The 20,633-nt window shown below is 40.9% G+C and overlaps 1 protein-coding gene across 5 annotated transcripts in view; it reads left to right on the top strand.

Annotated features, from left to right (window-relative positions):
- The window catches only part of G3BP1 (G3BP stress granule assembly factor 1), a 21,779-nt gene extending 1,146 nt beyond the window's left edge, over positions 1–20,633 (top strand). The window contains exons 1-12 of one of the 5 annotated variants that reach the window (XM_008920997.2): positions 7,920–7,937; positions 11,035–11,148; positions 12,384–12,465; positions 12,826–12,999; positions 13,786–13,876; positions 14,388–14,481; positions 14,831–15,035; positions 15,790–15,891; positions 16,289–16,400; positions 16,718–16,843; positions 16,930–17,060; positions 18,839–19,920. In XM_008920997.2, coding sequence (XP_008919245.2) covers positions 11,054–11,148; positions 12,384–12,465; positions 12,826–12,999; positions 13,786–13,876; positions 14,388–14,481; positions 14,831–15,035; positions 15,790–15,891; positions 16,289–16,400; positions 16,718–16,843; positions 16,930–17,060; positions 18,839–19,045 — 1,419 coding nt within the window. In that variant the 5' untranslated portion in view covers positions 7,920–7,937; positions 11,035–11,053 and the 3' untranslated portion in view covers positions 19,046–19,920. Of the gene's footprint in view, positions 1–7,919; positions 7,938–7,962; positions 7,981–10,663; positions 10,683–10,859; positions 11,149–12,383; positions 12,466–12,825; positions 13,000–13,785; positions 13,877–14,387; positions 14,482–14,830; positions 15,036–15,789; positions 15,892–16,288; positions 16,401–16,717; positions 16,844–16,929; positions 17,061–18,838 lie in introns of those variants that run through there. The other 4 variants (XM_018081097.1, XM_018081098.2, XM_018081099.1 and 1 more) reach the window with 4 other exon arrangements.

Here is a 20,633-nt window from a genome sequence, read left to right on the forward strand (position 1 = left end):
CCTCGCCCTCCGCCTTTGGGTTTTCTTTTGGGTTTTCCTTCGCAGAGGTGGGATCGGGGAGGGGCCCACCCAGGGCCGGCCGAGGGGTTCCCGTTCCATGTGGGGATCGATGGGCAGCGCTGGGCGCTCGCACGGCCCCGGCTCTGTTTGTCAGCTCGGGGGGGTCTCCCTTGCTGGAACTTTGTAGGTGAAAGGAGTCATAAGTCGACCCAGGAGAGCGTGTGTTTTAACCTGAATTACCGCATGACCTTGGCTGAATCCGAGCTTAAGCCAAGATTTAAATGCGAAGTAGTTCTTGTATGAGGAGTCTTCCAGCCTCTTGTAAGACCCCAGATACACTTGCTGGAGAAAAACCAGAGAAAAGGCTTCAGTATACTTCCCAGTACCTCTTAGTGTTGATTTGGATGATCCGATGTGTTCCACTTTCTCCACGCGCTTACCTGGTGATCTTTTATATTAAGGCTTGCACGCACATAATAAGTGTTCTTTACAAAGAAAACGGTTTTTTTCCCCTACAATCGGGTGAAAGCAGCATTTGCAGCGAGCCGCCATGTTTCCAGTGTGTGCTATTTTTGGCGAGCCCGTGCTCTCACAGCTAGGAGTGACAGCTTTAGGAAATGTGGACACTGCTACCAAGCTTTGGAAGCTGATGCTTCCAGGTGCCATAAATCAAACGTGGGGAGTGCGTGTGTGCTGGATTGTTCTTAGCCAAGAAGACTTTTTAGATTGATGTCATAAAGGGAAATGCAGAAGTTGACAGACGAAAACTGCATCTCACCTTTTCTAAAGTCTTCCCTTTGACTAAATTTTCACTTTTCTTATTCACTCTCTGTAAAGAATAAGCCAAATGATTTTGCTAGAGCTCTGTGATACTTCAGTGATGCTGGTTGCTGGCATATTCTCAGCCTGTGAATTGAACTCACCTTTTTTGAGGTGTTTCAGTCAGTATATGTAATGTTGTCAAGCTGTGAGTCTAGTTTTAAAAGAAAAAACATTAGTGGATTGCATATATCGCTAAATTGAAGGCTGGCTGTACATATTCACATGCATAGGATCTTAAATCCTTGTCTTTATGATGGAGATCTCACGACCTTTTTGATAGCATCACGTGTTCCAGGGACTAGTTTGCCTGAAAGGCAGTGTTAAAACCTGCTAGAAAATGTAACTGTATAAAGTCTCTTAGAAAAATAATTAAAGCAACTTTGGAACCTTCGCAAATGTGTTTCTTATTTTTATACATTAAATACAGTAAATTTATACGTTTACATACAGTAAATGTTTTTTAAAATCTTAAAAAGTCTTGTATGCATTAGATGGTAAACAGTGGCCTCCAGTTCTTGACTGGTGGTAATTGGGCAACTGCCTTTTTTGGTAGGTTTTGTTCTTTTAAGTGTGAACTCCTTAAGTTGAAGACTTGGATAATTGAAATCAAAGTTGTAGACCTGGTGGACAAGACTTTGTCTGTGTGGATCAAGTGCACACATCAGGATCTTCTGTAGAGATCCTTTGCATTTGCAGTCTAAGAAACAACAAAATGTACAAGAATACTTGTGTGTATTGTGATTGCAGGACCACTGCTCTGCTGCTCACTTTGCTGCTGGCACAGTGGCACTGGTGGAGTTCAACATAACTGATGAAGTTTGAACATCTTAGTTATAAACAGAATCTTTGCCACTGAGCCAGCAGCAAAGTGAGCAGCAGAGCAGTGGTCCTGCAATCACAATACACACAACTGATGAATTTTGAATGTCTTAGTTATAAACAGAATCTTTGTGCACCCCATGAAACGGCAAACTCTTCAGTTCAGAACATTAGTGCTTTATTTTTCACCTTGCAGTTGTAGGGCAGATATACCAACCAACACTTTTTATGAAGTAAAATAAAGTGAAGGTGGTGTTTCTGTAAGTACGTGTTGATATTTCTGTTTGTAACAACAGTAGCTGATGAGAGAGCACTCATACGATGAGCATAAATGGCCTGTGTGAGTTAGAAAACATTTGAGTTGATTACTCTAATTTTTAATATTAGCACCTGGGCTTTCCTTGTTGTCTGACTGAGGAAGGTGATGAATAAAGAACCAAAGAGGAAATCAAAGTGGAGCAGGACTTTAGCAGGGTGGTGCTTGTCGCTGTGCTGGCCGTAGTCTGCTTAGAACAAACCAAAAGTAAAAGTGATAATTTGGTCTAGGAGACTGGATGCTTCTTTACAGGTAGTCATATAAAATCTGCAGAGTTGAAGTAATTATTAACTTCTTGGTGTAACCGCTGGTAGACTTGATAATCTGAAACTATCTCACTGAGTAATTAGAGGAAAACCTTAAAAATTCTGATCTTTAGGTACTGTAAAAGAATCCTTAAGACTTTGCAGGCAGTGAATGTTACATTGGCCTGAGGTCCTAGTTTTGCTGTATGAAGTCTGGGCCTCTTCCAGGAAGGCATGGCTGTTGGAGTGCTGCTTTCAGAGCAGGAGCCTGGGAGCTGTCAGTCATGTACGAATAATCTGTGATGAACCTGACTCCTTGCTGAGGCAAACGTGCAGTGCTGCCTTCTAAAATGCTGGTGGCTGTCTTCCATTTTCCTGTGCTCTGCCTTGTACTGTTTTTTCTCGTTTCAGGACTGCTCTAGGACTGACTTTGTTTTGTTTTTAGTGTAACAGTGCCATGATGGATCAGTCCTAAGTGCTAGGATACAGTTGATCTATGAAGTTAAACTCCTCTGTGACTTAAGTGGGTAGAGGTGAAAGAGTTGACTCTCTTTACAGTTATCTGTTGATTGGCATGCAGAAAATATTTTGTTAAATCTTAATCCTGGTGGTTTTAATCCAAGTGGGAGTGAGCTTGAATTTCACTGTAATGTCTGTGTAGCTCGGTGTTCTGATCTGCCTCTTCCGACTGCTGATGAGTAACTTTTGCTTTTTTACTTTAAGAAGCTGCAGTGGAGCCAAATGGAAAACTTGCAGACCTAAGAGAAGACGACTGGACCTGCTGCCAACTTCATGGAGATGTTGGAGCAGCTCTTGGATGTCAAAACAAAACCTGTTCTAATGGCAAAATCACAGGGTCTAAGTAGCTGCTTTATCGTGAAGCAGGCTGGAGAGCAGTACAGGCAGAAAGCCGACTGTTATTTTTCATTTAAAAAGAGTAAACAAACCATTCAGACTAGCACTGTCCTCCCACCCTTTAGGATGAGATTTGCATTTAAAATGTAGTTTTGCAGAAAAACATTATTTCTAATTGTAGGGTAAATGAGGTTGGAATAGGTCCAGTTAGAAATGCAAGTCCTTCACCCAGGTTTGAGAGAGCATATTTAGGAGAATCTGATTTTAGGATTATTAAAAATGTGGAATATCTCTGTAAATTCTCAAGGCTTTGAGTTTTCAGAGAACTCAGATTTTTAGGAGGAGTTCATTTTGGACTTCTGTCAAATCACAAGGGCCATGTGTTTTTCTGTAATACTAAATGCAAGAGCTCTCTTTTCTTGAGGATATGAAGTATTGCTATTTGGGCTCAGGGCAGATCTCTTTGGCTTAATGTTACAGCAGGTAACTGCTGGATAGAATTGAGGATTGTGTAGGAATTTGGAAGCCAGGTGAAATAGCTTTAAAAAGGAAGAAAGAAAAAACAAACCCACACCAAATTAGGCTCAGCACTCAGAGAAGGCAAAGTGTTTTGAGGCAAGAATAAAAAAAACCCCACCAGTTTAGTGAGAAATTCTTATCATCACTTTTAATAGGAATATTTCAAGATTCTTTTAGGTTGAATTCTTTTTTTTTTTTCCTCCCCTTGTAAACAGGGCCTATTTTGCTGTTTGCCTTTGGACCTTTTTGCTCTTAACTACAGGAATAGTGTCTGATATCATTTTCCTTAGCCAGATGAATGTCCATTCCTTACTGTACATGTATAGATGCTGATCTCAACTACCCTAAATTACACTTTAGGTAGTCTTAGTATTTTTTTTCCTCTGCTTTTGAACGTAGTGCTCTAGAAGATGCATTTCTCCAAAATGGTCTCTGTTCTTTTAGATTCCGAATAATAGCATTAGAAATTTTCAGTTTGTCTCTCTCTTGCTTGGTAGAGCTGAAAAATCCAAGGAGCTCTGAATTTTTGTCTAAAAAATGGCGGACTCCATCGTATCCATCAACTTGTGGATCACACTTAGGTTTGTTAGCAGAAACACAGGCAGACTTCTACAGTGACAGCTCTTCAGCAGTTGCTGGTTTGTTTATTTGTATTCTCACAGTGTTTGAAGGGCTGTGCATTGCTGCTGAGTAAGGCTTCCCATCTGCCACTGGCAAGCAGAGGGGTTTTTCAGTACTAGAATGGGCAGTGCTGAATGCAGTTCTGAATTATTTTTTAATCTTGTGATGTTTTCCTTGTGCTTAAATTTGGTTTGATTGCTTGGATGCTTTCATTAGAAAATAGTTAAGCTTCTAACTTAGTTTTTCTTGTCCACATGTTGGTGTAATATGTAGCTTCTCTAGAGTGTCCCTCATCAATGTGTCTCAAAGAGCTTCAGAAAGGGCTCTGCCTTTCTGCTGCATCTGGATAATTTAAGCACAGAGAAAGCTGTTTGCCTGATGATTCTGGTTGCTGTGTGATTATTTTTTCAGGATCCAGCTCCCTGTAACAGCTCAAGTATCTAATGAATGTAGGCACTGCCTGCCTGTGTAGGTTGTGTGGGTCATACAGTGGTCATGAGTCACTCGTGAATGGAGAAAGGGCTGTGCTAAGTTTGATGGTCCAGTTCCATGTTCTATTGGGTGTTGGTTTTGAAGATTATTAAAGGTTTCCCTGTCTGCATGATATGTCTGGCACTTCACACTGCTCTGAAGTGCCTGCTTCTGGAAGTTCCTAGTGAATATGTTTATGTTATGGACTATCTTAATGTTTCCAGGAGTTACTAGTTAGAGTTGGATGCTGGTAGCCTCACAACTTGCTCCAGTTTGATCCTCAAATATTTAATTATTTATTGGGTAAGTTACCCCATCACTGAGCTTTCAGACTGTGGCTTTCAAGCATCTTACCTCCTGTGAAACAGTTCTGCCTTTAAGATAATTTCTTCCAGGCAGAAAATACTTTCCCTCTGGATCAGTCAAAATAGAAAAAAGACGAACTGGTTACAGGTAGGCAGCTGTAGTGGTTTCTGTACAAAATACAGGCTGTGTTGCTGTGACACTGTTCCCTGTGACATTGTCTACCTCTGCATCCAGAGGGAGGCAAGTAATGAGACCTATTTTTTTTTAAAGCACATTAGTGTTTTGGGACTTCAGCTGCCCACTTATTTGAGGTGCATTTTCAGCTCTCCGTAGTCTAGGCTTGGGTCAACAACTGGATTGTTTTGGGTTTCTCTTTTCCCCTTGGATAGTTAAGGCTGTATTAAAATAAGGGTATCTTGGTGTATCTTGAGTCTTGTAGTGCTTTTAAATACACATTTGCTTGGGAAGGTTAACAGCACTTTTCTTACTTGAGAGCAAGGTGGTGTGATGATATAAATCCCCAATTGAGATGGGCCCTGGAATTTGCCTAAGGGTGCAAGTTTAGCTTGTTGGTGTTTCACTCTTCACGCTGTAATGTTTTAAATTGTGGTTCACACAGGTACCAGCTTCTCTTTTGTTGCTCAGTCAGCAGCAAGAGCAGCTGCTAGCCATGTAAAATGTATGGAGAGTTGGAATTAGCTGGAATTGATTTCCTTTTGTTGTTGAACTTTCAATCTACATCATGCTTCTTACAGGCATAATAGGCGTTTTCTTCATGACTTTATTTGTACTGGCAATTTTTTTTTGTCCAAAACAGCAGTAGTAACTGTTTCTAGTGCTCGTTATTCTGTCTAGATAAATGGTTTGTGGCTTTGAACTTGTTCACCTGTTGCTAAGCAACTTGGAGAAATCCCAAATGACACTTAATTAGGCAATCCTGTTAACTATTGACCAGACCTTTAATTTCAAGCAAAACTGCTGTTTGTCTGACTTGTAGTGTGTTGTGTTTGGATACAGACATCTCTTTTGTTTGTGAGCTTCTCTGGGTGTTTTTTCATTTTCAGAAAACGTTTTTAAGTTAAGGAACTCACTGATACCAGAATGAGGGTATAGAGTTATGTGAAAAGTTTGACATTCTGGTTTAGAGGGGAAAGATGCCTTCATCTGTGTAATACGTCAGTCATACTGTCAGAATTGCTTTTGAATAGTCAGTGGTAAAGTTCTGGAAATGAACAATCTGAATTATATTTGATAGAAAATTGATGAAGTTGTTGGAAATAGTGTAACAGCTCTAAGAGAATATCTTGGTTGGTTAAACCTGTAATTAAAGAGTGAGGGGGCAACATGATTGTTTTGGTAACTTGTAAACTGCAATTTATAGAGATGGGAAGGAATGGAGTATCAAATGTCACCTTATAGCACTGAACAGCCAAAGGCCACAGTGAACTGCTGTGTAATATTGCAGTCAGAACTATGATGCACTGTGGTAACTTTGGCTTTTTTGAGACTGTTTTTTGAATTGAAATGCAAGTCAAAACTACAGAATTGAAGGTGGCAGAGAACAAAGACATAAGGATGATGTTAAAAACACACCAGAGCCTGTTGACATTATGATTCAGTTTTAACTTGTCGTTTTATTTCTGATGTTTTTCTTGACAGAAGATGTTTAAAATTGCTACACACTTTGGGACGTGAAATTTGGGATTTTCTAACTTCCATGTTTTATTTCAATGTCTTTTGGTCCTTTGGCTTGTTGTATCAGGCCAAGGGGGGTTTGCCCGAATCTTGGGACAAGTTGTCCTGAGAGCTTGAACATCCTGTGATGTGCATAAGACAGGCTTCTGTTGTGTAGGAAGTCTAGTAGAAACAGATTCAGACTAAACTCCTTGTCTGATTTAAAAATTAAGAAACCAAAACAAAACCAACAACTAAAAAATGGATTTGGGACAGCAATGATTAGTTTGCTTTCACTGTGTTGCAGTTTGGTAAGAAAATACTGACCAGTGCTAGCTGTTGGATGTTGAGTCCATTTTTCTGAATGCTAATATACTAATAGGTTTTGTGGACCTAAATCTGAATTTGCTAATATGGAATTTACATACATGGCTCTAATTTACATAACAGTATTTTAGAAATTCAGTGCCTGACACTGATTTTCTGCCAAGTGGGAGCATTGTAACAGATGGTGGAATTTTCCACCAGCCAGGTGATAACCACTGTAAAGGAGGTATTTGTCTTCCTGTAAGTCCTTGGCTTAAGGAAGAGGTTTGGTTATGCTGCAGAATTGTCCTGGAGTATTTTTTTACAATTTAACTTATCCAATTTGTTGTCATATGGAGTAATATGAATGCATGATTATGAATGAATCTTAAATAATCTGATTTTCAGCTTTTCCTGTCAATTTTCACCCTTTCATCATTATGTCAATTGACAGGAAAATGTGTGGATAAGCTTCTGTCAGGAGTAACGTAGTGACAGTTCAAGCATTTGGTGCTATTATGTGCCGTGCAATAGAAATGTAGTATAAAGTATTTGCAATTCTTCTTGGACTGGGGAGTAGTGGAGTAGTAAATTGCTCTTGAATGGTAGGGAGCAAATATTCTCTCAGGAGATGCTTGGCTTCTGTCATTCAGGTTGTGCTGGCTGGAGAACAAGAACAGATGGCAGCTGGCAGCGTAGCAGCAGGTGCAGCAGCAGTAAAACCAGATTGTTGTCCTCTGATTAGGTCATGTCAAGGTTTTTACCATTTCTTTTCAGATTTACTTGATGATGACTGGGCACTCTGCTATTCCTCTTTGCATGTCAGAAGTTAGTTCTCGTGGATTTTTCACCCTTAGCAGTAGGGAAGTTCATTTATGTACTATTTTAAAGCATGTATGACACACATGATCAACACAAGCAACTTCACTTTCAGTGTTTCTCCAGACCAACCTGGAGGATGATGTGCCTGTGGGTTAATACAGGTGAGGACTCTCACTGAAGAACAGGAGTCTGGAAGAGCTGTTGGTAAATGAACTGTTGAGATTTGAGTGCTACAGTTTGCCTTTATGTGAGGATGTCAAGCTTTGTATGTTCATATTCTAGAAGCAATTGAAAATAATTATCAGAAGAGCCTCATTATCAGAATTGAGTAGAAAACCTGCCTGTTGACATCTACAGAAATAAGCTTGAATTCCAGGGAAATGAGTCTTTACAAAGAAATTAAGTGTACCTCCAATCATTTCACAGCACAGAAGCAAGTTTTTTAACTGTTGTGGAGCAAATAGATCTTGCACTGTCAGTTCAGTTGACTGGATCTAAACTGTGCAAATCTTCCCTGTCTGCCATTTCCACTCCTACTGCTTTAGGGTTGGCCTGCTCCTAGTACTGATAGAGCTTCACAAGTGCTTGAGAGGAAACAAAGTGGTATCCACCATTTAGCCTTACTTTAGCTTTACCTTTACCTTTTTTTCTTGTTGTCTGATAATATTTTATGAGGATCTAATTTAACATGCACTAGAAGGCAAATGAGTTCATATCTTGGAGGTGTTTGTCACTTCAGACTGTGCTGGGTGTTGGAAGTCTGTAATACATTTTACTTAGAGTTCAAAATCTGCTTCATAACCACAGATAGTGGAACCTTCCTGAAATGAAAGTGGTTTGCAGAATCTGAGCATTTCCTGCAGGTCAGACCCAACCAGGGACTATCGCTTTCTTTCTTCGTGGTTAGCTCTTGAAAATATCTTCAAACAGCTGAAAGCTTCTGAATGTTTAGAAGAGCCTTTTTCAGTTCTAGGTCATATTTGGTCTTATTCTTTCTGGACATTATCATGTAAATAATATCTCCTTGTATGGTGGTGGGACACACATGTCCTACTGGAAGAGAGGGCATTTGTGTATTCATCCTCTGGAGCCCATCAGATCTTTTTCCCTGTGTTTAAACCTAACAAAGTGCATTTTAGAAATAGGATGGGAAGACTTATTTTTTTATTTTTTAAACTTACAAAGAGAAAAAAGTACCTGTGTGTGGTTGTATTAAAAGCAGAGCAAAACACATCAATTTATGTGAAATTATAGCTCCCTTTCTTGTCATTATTAGCTTTATTGTTACATCTTCTGGTTTGAACCCTTAGTGCATACCTCCCAGTGCAGGAATTTTTGTGTCTCCAACAAAGCTGGATGCAGTGCGTGCTGACCATTGCTGGGAGCTGGGGTATAATCACATCCTTGGATATATTGTCTGTTCTGCCAGTGTGGTTAAACACTGCCTTGTGTGTTTTGATTATAGTGTGTTGGGTGTTTGACCATTGTTTGATATGTGTGGAATTTGCCAGGTTCATTTGGACTTAGCTTTGTCCAAAATACCAGCTTCCATGTCATCTTTTTATGTCTGTTCATCTCTTTGGGGCTTAAGGTTTCTGTTTTGCATTCCTGATCCATCTGGTTGTGACTTCTTTGCAGCTCTCTATATGTTGTGTGTTTGCAATTGTCACTGTAGTAACACACAGAGGCAGGTCACCTCTGTCTTTTGGAGCTCTGGTCTGTTGTCCTTCTTGGCATCTGAAGGACGACTTCTTTGAAATCCATTAAATATAATGAGTGTCAAACATCTAAGATCCTTGGATGAGCTGGTACAAGGCTTAGTACAAGTATATGGGAGAGACATCTTTTTTTTTTTCCCTTTTGCTTTGTTCAAAGGATAGTTTTGGTCAGCTTAGTTTTCCTGGGATACAGGATGCTGTTGGGTATTCTGACAAGAGAAAGCCTATCCTAATGTAACTGCCTTGGCATGAACTTTGCAGACTCCATCTGGATTAGGCTCTGCTAGTTTGGCTTCCTTTCCCCCCCATTCCAGATTCCATGCCCAATTTGGTCCTGGTTTCCCCCATTCTTTGATATCACCACTTCTTGGAGCTGTGTATAGTTATGCAATATTAAATAAAAGGTAATTAAATGATGGCTCCTGAATTGCTTTTCAGAGGGCTCTGCTGAGTAGTATGTTGGGTTTGAGTTGCACAACACACCTGTAGTATTTACCTGTGGAATTTGCATATGATGTGTTTGGAAAGGAGTGTGTAGCAGAAGAGATTGGGAGTCAGTAGTGGCGAGAAAGTTCTTTCAGCAACAAAACTGTCTAAGCCCCCATTCTGCTACTGATTGGTACAACTTAGTGTGAAGCAGAAAATCTACTTTTGTTTCTGTATGAGGTACCAAGAATATGCCCTGGTATTGGTGTATTGGTATAAATATCTGTATTGGTATTTATCCCTATGAGTTTGAACCTATTTTGTATGAGTATTTGATAATAAGGCCATGTGAGAATGTGCTTTGGTTTGGGCTGACCTGTCCTGAAGATGCGTGCATTGTGTAAGCTGCCTGCAAAGACTTTATTTTTGTAACATGGAAATTAGGTAGAAGGTACCTAGATGGATTTGTCCCTGGGTATGTGTGGTGCTGTTCACTTCACTGGTGCTCTGAATTTAAGCAAAAAGTGACTTGCTCCATTTGATGGAAGCAGGGGAAGAGCAGCATATATTTGTTTGTGGCATAGTAATTTTAATATAATCCGATATTCCTCTACAGTGCCTGACACTCACAGCAAGCAGTACTGCGCTGCTGGTAAAAATAGATTGGACTTACCATGACCTTTTAAAAATGCTCCTAATACAGTAGCACAGGCTTTGCCTTAGAACATCTGACTTTTAATTCTGATTGTGAAGTCAAGTGAGGTAAGTAGAATTGGGATCGACTGTAAATGTCTTAGCCACTTAGCAAATCCTCTTGAAGAACCATACTTGCTTGCCACCTGCTTTTGACTGAGGATATGTGGGATGATTACTGGCATGTTATGAGGTGATGTCCCTCACCCAGGCAGCCTCTCTCACCACTGGTTTGGTACCCAGGAATCCTCTCCCCAGCACCAAAACACTGATGACTCTGAAAGCACGTTGGTTAAACTGCTTACTGGGGTAGAACAGTTCTGGTGTGTGTGCTTTCTGCTGTGATTGTGGCTTACGCGGTCAGGATGCGAACAGCGCTTTGAAAGGCTCACGGTTTATGGAGCTTTTGTTTTTTCCACAGTTTTCAGTTGACCAAAGAAATGGTGATGGAGAAGCCAAGTCCCCTGCTGGTCGGGCGGGAATTCGTGAGGCAGTACTATACCCTGCTGAACCAAGCACCTGACTATTTGCACAGGTAAAGCTCTGCTTCACTTGGATCTCTTTTTCTGTGTGGATTTCTCAGTTTGTGTGTTAAAAGTGGTGAATGAGCTTATCACCGTGTCTTGGCTTGCTGAATTTGGACACTTAAAATCTGATTTATTTGAGCCAGACTCTGGGTGTAGTTTGCTTTCGGTTTTGATCAACTGGATTAAAACAGGAATAAGATTACAGGAGTTCTTTAAATATCTGAGTTCTGGCTGTTATTGAAATGCTGCTAGACATGTATTCTAAGCAGAAAGGAAGAAAATGTAAATCAAAAACGTGTTGCTTGCTTCTTCTGGTTGTAATCAATATAAATCGAAGTTGGATAAACATTATTTAGTTAAGTATTTGTCTAGTTTTGCCTTGATACAATGCCCCCAGCCTACGAGGAAACAAGGAAAATGTTGTATGCTTGTGTAGTGGTATCTCTCAGGATTCATACCAGCAGCTCTTTCTTAAAGGAAAGTCAGGGAAATGAGGAATATACAGCAAACTACAATCTGTTATCTAAACAAATCAATCCCCTTTGATTTGACAGGTATCCTACATTCTGGAACTAACCTCGTTTATGAAGATGTGCTTTGTTTTGCTGTGCTTTGAATAGCCAGACAAACAATTTCTAAAACTTTCTTCCCTCCAATCTCAGGAACACTTATTCAGAGTGTTTCTCCGCTTAGGTGGACAGCTGACCTTGTCCATTTGGGTCAGAGGAAAGTTCGCAGTGTGCCAGGGAATTCAGTTCTAGTCTTTTATCTGCTGGCAGAGTGCAGCCCTGCGATGCTTATGGCATTTTAGCTCATAATCCCTCAGTTACAGAAAGGAGGATTGACCTGCAGTGCTTTACTGTACATGAGCGAAACAGTACCACTGCTCCTTGCTCAAACCTGAAATAGAACTTGAGGGGAAGCCTTTCAGCACTCCGGGTGTTGAGGGTTTTATGTTACTTTGGGGACCTTGTACAGAAAGGGGATGATGGGAATGGATCGTTAGCTCCTGTGAGACTTTGGTTTTGGCTGTTAGTACATGGGTCTCTCAGCTTACATGGGAGAACTTTGCATTTTCCCCCCACCCCCAAATTGCTAGCAGGATTATGGGATTGTATGGCTCTATTCCAGTGATTCAGACAGAAAACTTGCTTGAGAGTGTATTATTCATAGTGTACTGTAATGTAGAGGCTTAACGTTCTTACATAGCAAAGCTTAGCGTTTAAATATTTCTTTACAACAGGTTTTATGGAAAGAACTCTTCCTATGTCCATGGTGGCTTGGATTCCAATGGAAAACCAGCTGATGCAGTCTATGGGCAATCTGTAAGTACTTAAAAAAAAAAAGGCTGTTCTTTCCTTCTGTTTTGTCACCTTTGTGGTTGACAAGAGAAATATATCCAGCTGTGATTCATCCCCCCTCTGTCCAAGTGCTTTCTAGAAAAAAAACCCCAAAAAAATAAACTGTCTTAACTGTAAACAGCAATAGTTAGGCAAGATTTATTGGGAAGCTCATAATGTAAAATTGCTTGCAAAGCAAACTTAGAAAGGATGCTGCCAAGCTTTCTCTCCCGACTTAGGGAATATATTCTAAACTAGTATTTTATGGTTTTGCTTTCTTTGAAAACTGTTAACAAGCAGAAGTGGCTTCTGCAGTGTAACCCATCTGTAACCATCCTTTCCCAGGACATCCACAAGAAGGTGCTGTCATTAAACTTCAAGGATTGCCACACAAAGATCCGTCACGTGGATGCTCACGCCACCCTCAACGATGGTGTTGTGGTGCAGGTGATGGGGGAGCTCTCCAACAACATGCAACCCGTGCGCAGGTTCATGCAAACCTTTGTGCTCGCACCCGAGGTACGCTGTCCTGAGGGCCTGGGGTGTTACAGTGCTTCTGGAACCCTGTCAGGATCCATGAGCTCTGTCTGGTTCACTGTTGGAATCTGCAGGGTTAGGCTGGGGTCGTAGCTTGCCACTAAACTCAGCAGTAGCGTTCTGAAAATTCCTTTGGGAATTATGCTACTTCTGTATGATTGTACATTAACCTTGGATATCAAAATTAGAGTTGTAAATATCCTGACTTTTGACTCCTAGTGTGCAATTTTTTCTTGAGCATATTAAAGTTATGTTATCTTTGCTTTCCTCCCCCAGCAACTGGTCACTGAAAAGAACTAGTAGAAAAAGGGGAATGTTTCCTGTCATTTGAAAACATGGGTTCCAGATTTCCTTGTTGTATAAAGTGCTGATTTAGTATTTGAAGTGGCATTTTTAAATAGTCAACATTTTTTAACAAAGTAGTTCACAGAATTGAAAATGATAATGAAAAAGGAGCATTGCAAGATTATATTCCAGTATGACTTGGACATAAGAATTTATACTTTTGACAGTAGGAAGTTGTCATTCATGCTTTTTCAGTGTTGTGAGCTATTGGAATTAAAGCACTAATACAATTTTTCCCACTGTTTCATGCAAACTTGTTACTGTCATGTGTCTGTCTTATTTTCCTACCTCACATAACATATTTTGTCAAAAGAGGCAAATTTGGATTAATCTTAAGTGGGAAGGATGATTTGTTTCTTGTTTTCACTTCATTTCAGTTCTTGCATTACTGAATGGATGTAATTGAATCAATTTTGCTTCTAGGGTTCTGTTGCAAACAAGTTCTATGTCCACAATGATATCTTCCGCTACCAGGATGAGGTTTTTGGGGACTCTGACACCGAGCCTCCAGAGGGTAAGTAGCAGAAATTTTTGGATGGTTCTATTGTTTAGTTTGTTTCTGTATCTATATCAACATTCTATACCCTGACCAAAGGAAATTATCTTGCTGGAGAAGACAGATCGGTGTTAACTTTTGTGTGCTTGTAGGTGGTTTTATTTCCTTCCCTGTAGTTTCTTTACACTCCAGCAGGGAGTTCTGACATGCAGATGATTATTTTTCTGGCATATTCTGTTTCTATTAAAAGAATTGTAAGACTTATTTTGGCAGTTGCAGTCAGATTTGTAGGCTATAAATCTGGTTCTCTGAAGTATTTGGAACATGTTGTTTAAACTTGGTCAAAACTGAGTAACCAAAGTGATAGTGGAAATATAAGGAAATGTCTGTTCCATGTCATATCTTGGTAGTGCTTCTCATGTGCTCTTTGGCAGAGACTTCACCTGCATGTTCTGGTAGGTGCCTTGTCTCTGAACCTCACAGTGAAGATGTGTGTGATGTATTTTTTTGCTTTTCTGACCTTATTTAGAATCAGAAGAGGAAGGGGAGGAACCTGAGGAAAGACAGCAGACACCTGAGGCTGTTCCTGATGATACTGGTGCTTACTACGAGCAGGCTGTCAGGTAATAGTATATTTATAGGTGAAACCAGATGTTGTGTAAGACAGGCTGCTTGTAGAACAGGTCAAATGAATTTATTGCTATTCATGGTCTTCCTTTTAGAGTCAAAGATTTCTGTTTATTGGTCAGCTGAAACCAATATGCTGTTAGGCTGAACATGGTTTTTTTTTTCGCTCTTTACAGCATAACAATGCAGATTTGCATCCCTGTGCAATGTGGCCTTATTTAGATTAACCTTGTTCTTCCTCTCATGTGCCTGACTTCTCTGTTGGACAAGTAGGATTCCTTAGCACCAGTAATAGAATAAATACAATGCCACCTCTTTCTTGCTTTTTGTGCTGCTGTATAATAGCAATGACATTGAGGAACACCTGGAAGAGACGACTGCAGAGGCAGAACCTGAGCCAGAGGCAGAACCTGAACAGGAACCTGAACCAGAGGCGCAGGAAGAAAAGTCTGAGCCAGTATTAGAGGAGTCAACCCCAGAAGAGACTGTGGAAAAGAGTCCTTCTCCAGCTCCTGCTGATCCAGCTCCTGCAGTGCAAGAGGACTCAAGGGTAATGACAATGGATGAGTCATTTCCATGATGTGGTCGCTTCATCAGTATGTTTGGCTCTCCTGTCTTTTTTCAGAGCATCCTCTCTCTGTCAAGAGAAATATCTGGAATTAAGTGTTTAAATGCTCTGATTCCTCACCCCCCCTAATTACTCTGCTTGTGACCAATTGCCTCCTTCCTATTTGTTTGTATATGATAGTAGGTTGAAATTGTAGTTGGTAATAGTTGGTTAAAATACCAGGAGCTAAGGTCAGGCTTTGTGTATTTGGTAGGTATGGGAACTGTGTGGCAGCAGGGAGAGGCTCAGATTCTTTGTTTGTAAACAGAGCTGCTGAAATTCTAAACAGATTGCAACCAACAAGCTGATTCAGAAAAATGGGTGAAATGTGACATTATTTCTACCTGGGGATATTTGTCACTCCTCAGTGTTAAGGGAGGCAGAAATGGAGAGATTGTGGCTCGTGAAACCAGTACTTTGGTTAACCTTGATGTGCTGCTTGGTCTTGGGCCACTGCTGTGTCCTGTTTCAACTCTATGTAGAATTTAGAAGTAGGGTGGAAGTGTGACTCCATTGTCATTACACAAAGTCTTTTGAATATAAATGATTTGAAGGAAGTTGCAAGGAAACTAGTGACTGGATCCTGAATTTCAAGGACAGGTTAAAATTTGTTACTGTTATCCTGTGTCTGTTAGCTGTACTATCAGAACTATATTTCAAAAGGAGATGTAGTTGTATTATTATCTTCTTCTTTAAGACATTTTCCTGGGCATCAGTAACCAGCAAGAACCTTCCTCCCAGTGGGGCTGTTCCAGTATCGGGAATACCACCTCATGTCGTGAAAGTACCGGTCTCGCAGGTAAGAATCCAGCACCTGGAGAAGTTTGTGCTGAACTGGCTGACAGTAAATGGAGGTGGGGAAAAATATAGTGAAATCTACTTGCTTATGGATCTGACTTCTCAGACTCCAGAGACTTTAAAATTCTGTGGTTCCTGATAGACTTCTTAAAGATGTTATTCTCTGGCTTTTGGGTTGAGAAGTAGTTGTTTCTCCTGGAGGAAAACCAAGGAATGTTCATATGAGTGCTGCTTGCTTTTAGCATATAAGCCAGTGGGAGCTAACCTGTATTTTTATCACAGGTGTAAAGAACTATTATTTTTTCCTGTATTCTATCAAAAACTTGACAGCTCTTAACAACTGAACCCTACTGGTATGTCTGACACTTAACTGCTCACTGCTTTTTGAATCGATACAGCCCCGCCCTGAGGCAAAGCCCGAGTCTCAGACCCCACCTCAGAGACCTCAGAGGGATCAGCGAGTGAGGGAGCAGCGAACAAGCATCCCACCGCAGAGGGGTCCTAGGCCAAGTAAGAGAAGCTACAAAGAACAAGATGTTTTCTACTGTTTAAAGGGTTTTGGGGAAGCAATGTGATGTTTAAAGCTTTTGAAACCTCATTATTTTTGTTACTAGGCAAATGACTTGAAGTGTTTGGCCTCCTTCAGGTGATAGAAAGCAAACAGTTACAAACTTGCTAGTATAGCATGCTTACCTTTTTATATATATGAATGGAGAAGTAGTGTGAATTCTGATTCTTGTATATGGTGCTAATCCTGACCATGACTTGCTTTTCTCTTTGTTCTGGGGAGTGGCTTTTCTTAAATAAGTTTCACTTTTCTGTTCAAGTTCGCGAGGGTGAACAAGGCGATGTGGAAACCAGACGGATTGTGAGATACCCAGACAGTCATCAGCTTTTTGTTGGGAACCTTCCCCATGATGTGGACAAATCTGAACTTAAAGACTTTTTCCAAAGTAAGCTGGTTGCTTTGCTGCCCTGAGGGGGTTGGGGGTTGCAGCCATAGGTGTGGTCAACAGAGCATTCTAATGTATGACCCAAGAACTTGGCTTTTCTCTTGCAGGCTATGGCAATGTTGTTGAACTCCGCATCAACAGTGGTGGAAAGCTCCCCAATTTTGGGTTTGTGGTGTTTGATGATCCTGAACCAGTTCAGAAGATCCTTAGTAACAGGGTAAATAAACTTCTAGTCAGTGCTTTTTGGTGTGTTGACAACAGACTGTGTTTTTCATATTAACAGGGAAAGATTGTACTTGGTCCTGCTGGCCTTTCTTGAGCATATTAAAGTAGGTGTGATGTCTGTCTCTCCTGTTACCAAGGTTTGTGCAGCATTTGTACAGATGGAGTCTTTTGTCATTGAAGTAGCTTGTAACAACTTAGGTCAACATGAATTTATTCATTACAGAGCCTTTTTCTAAGGGGAAGTTGCTGAACACAGGAAGCAGCTGAATAGCTTTCAGGAAGGTAGAGAAGAGAGTCTGATTCTATGGACAAGTAGAATCTTGTTTGTCGAAGAGGTCGAAAGGAAGAAGCTGTACTGGTGTGTAGGCTGAAAACAATTGTGCTAACAAAGGCAGGAGGTACCTGCTCAGCCTGTCAGCAGTGATTGCTAATGCAGAGTGTGCACCCATGACTGCATGGTAGGCAATGAGTCTGGACACACTTAAGGAAGCACCCCTATGAGCATCCTGATCTTGATTTACCCCTGCAAGAGTCCTAGGGCTGCTGGGCTTCATGTACACTGACTCATCAGCACTGCCACGACCGCTGCTGGCATCCCACAATGAAAGGTGTCTGCCCACATGAAACGTCCCAAGCTCAGATCAAATCTCAAGGCTTAAAAATCTGCACCCAAGTTGCCTTTCACCTTAAGCACAGAAATTTACTGGCTATGCTTCTGTGCAGTGAGGAAGCAGAGAAGAGAAAGGATGTCCTTGGTGAAGATCTGGGCTGTAAGCAAGCACATGGCAGTTTAACACACCTCCTACCCTGCTTGGAACAGCACTAAATTCTCTATGTAGTATCCACTGTGGGAATTACCTTGCAGTGCTTTGAGCAAACATGTCTGGAAACTCAAGGAGTTTTTTTCAGGATAAGGCCTTGGTAGACAGTTAGCCAGTAAAGCTAAACTTGATGTCTGCTGCCTGATGTGAAATGTGGGTGTTTACACAAAACATGGTGTGCTGGTCTTTGCCCTCCTCAAGCCATCAACTGTGCTGCACAATGTGTTCCATCCTTCAATCTGTTCTTCTACAGTCAGTTCAGCAGATGTGAATGGCTTGTCTTTCTATTGGATGAGAAAGCATTGTGCCTGTAGCAAGGTTGGGTCATATTTTTCGTGTTCTTGTGTGGAATAATTTGAAACAAGTGAGTCCTTAGTCCTGTAGTTGGTGGATTCTTGCAGACTTCAACTTTTTGTCTGGTTGCAAATGAGATTTGTGGGATGTTGCAGTCCTGCTCCTCTTCTGGTTTTGCTTCACTGAGGTTTCTCGATCAACCAACCACTTGTCACTGTAGTTCTAAAAAAATGAGCTTGACCGAAGTGAAGGACTTGACTGACCTGTGCAACAAGGTGACAGAGAGGATCTGACATTCTTCATGCCATAGGAAAAATCATCTGGGACTCTGCATGGTGGTAGACTCAGTTGCCAATAGTAATAAAAGGAGATTGCTGTTAATAGTGCAAGTCCTTTTCTAAAACATGTCAGAATGCTCAGTGTTAAGCCTGAGATTGCTTTTTCAATGTCACTCCTTTGCATCTTTATACCTTCTCCAGTAGAGCCGCAAGACTGGATGCCTAGTTTGACTATTGCCATTGTTTAGTAAGCAATCCTAAAACACTTCAGTCTTTCATGGAGAGGAGGATATGAGACAAGGTTGCAGGAATCTGCTTGACCTTGAAGAGCTACTGGTGAGTCATTACTGAAAGTCCCTTCTCTGCTTTCATTGCAGCCCATCATGTTCAGGGGAGAGGTGCGCCTGAACGTGGAGGAGAAGAAGACACGAGCTGCCAGGGAGGGTGACCGCAGAGATAACAGACCTCGTGGACCCGGAGGCACTCGTGGGGGGCTGGGAGGTGGGATTCGAGGGCCTCCACGTGGAGGAATGTCCCAGAAGCCAGGATTTGGAGCTGGAAGGGGGATCGGGCAACGCCAGTGAAGGCATCGAGGATGTTGACACAGAGGCGCAAACCCTTTTTCCTGCAGATTTGTGAATTTCAGCCTTGGGTATCTTGGAATGTGGCCCTAGCCTGTTATAGACTGCTACGTTTGATACTATTTTGGCCCCTTTTTGTTTGTGTTATGGTTCTGTGATTTATTTTTTTTCTAGTCCTTGTCCCAGATTCCAGCTTTGTGGAACAACGTTTTAGGAAAAGTGGATTTTAAAAAGAGAAGAACTGAGTTTTCTTGTTCACCTCAAACTTACGGACTGAATTTTTTTGGTACCAGTGGTTTTTCCTAAAGGAATGTCTCTACTTTTTTTCTTTTTTTTTTTTCTCTCCCCTTTCTACTGAGTTTGGGTGCATTTCAGTCAGTGGAATCATATTTCACGTGCATGCGTTCAAGAGCCTGTAGGAAAACATAGTACTTGGCAAGTATTTCAAGGGCAGAAAAAAAAAAACTGTTGATGTTTCTTTGAGGGTCATATGAACATCCTCTGGTGTGGAGATATTGCCACTTGAAAAATTGACTTTCACCTTTCTCTTTGTGGCGCTGTAAGAGTGGAATAATGGGTATCTGTAGAATCTCTTTTTCTTTTGATACATGATCACAGAAAGGAATTCGAACTACTGTTTTACCACTTTGAAATTTTGGATTGTGGGATAGCTTTTAAATGTCTAGAACTTGACTCTTCAAACACTTTTCCTGAACTTGTGAAATTTTTTATTGAAATAGGGAGTTTTTTTCATGTTTAGTTTGTATTTGTATAAAAAAAAAAGCAAAATTGTTGTGCCTTCTATTTATCTCTCATTCCAGTTTTGGCAAATTGTTTTAAAAAATAAAAATAAAAAAGGTCTAGATTTGCTTTATCAAGTCAAGAGTATGTTGGAGTTTTTCCAAGGGGAAGAAGTTCTTCCTTCAGTCACTAGGTCTACTAGGTAGAGGTGGTTATAGCTAAAGTTTTTAATACCTTCTGTGCATCAGCTTAGCTGCATTTAACTAATTGAAAAAAAGCCTTTTTTGGATGCAGAATTTAATAACTTGAACTCGAGGCTGGGCAGGTCGTGTTAGAAATGTTGCAGAAATACAACGGAAGAAGAAGCACCTCTGTCACATCCTTTACAGTTCCACCTGTTGTATGCAGTAGAGTTATTTTTGCAGTACTTCATTCCTTGCTTCTGCCAAACCTGAAGTGGATAAGATGGCATTTTTGTCAGAAGTACAGAAGGTGCCTGTCTGTCCTGGTGTCAAGATGTCGAATGGTCTCCACTGCCTCTGAAAGAAGATGAAACTGAAAGTAAAATACAGAACTGGGTAATTCCAATTCAAGAGATCCTATGAGATTGTGCTGCACAAAGCACTGTTTATGCAGTGTGTGGTGTTAAACATCTGGATGAAAACAGCAGTTTTGTGTCTACACCAGACCTTCAGATCTCTTGGTAGTACAGAAGAGCTGCTTACTTCTCTGTGTCAGGTTTCATTGTGTCCATGTTTCCTTGGTTTATTACTATGACTGTGCACATGCAGTGTGTTGTCTCTTGACCTGTGCTTGCTGTAAAGCTGGAGCAGAGCTGCCCTCGCTATTA

This window comes from Manacus vitellinus, unplaced genomic scaffold (genome assembly GCF_001715985.3).
Source record: "Manacus vitellinus isolate BGI_N305 unplaced genomic scaffold, ASM171598v3 scaffold_51_pilon, whole genome shotgun sequence".
NCBI lineage: Eukaryota > Metazoa > Chordata > Aves > Passeriformes > Pipridae > Manacus > Manacus vitellinus.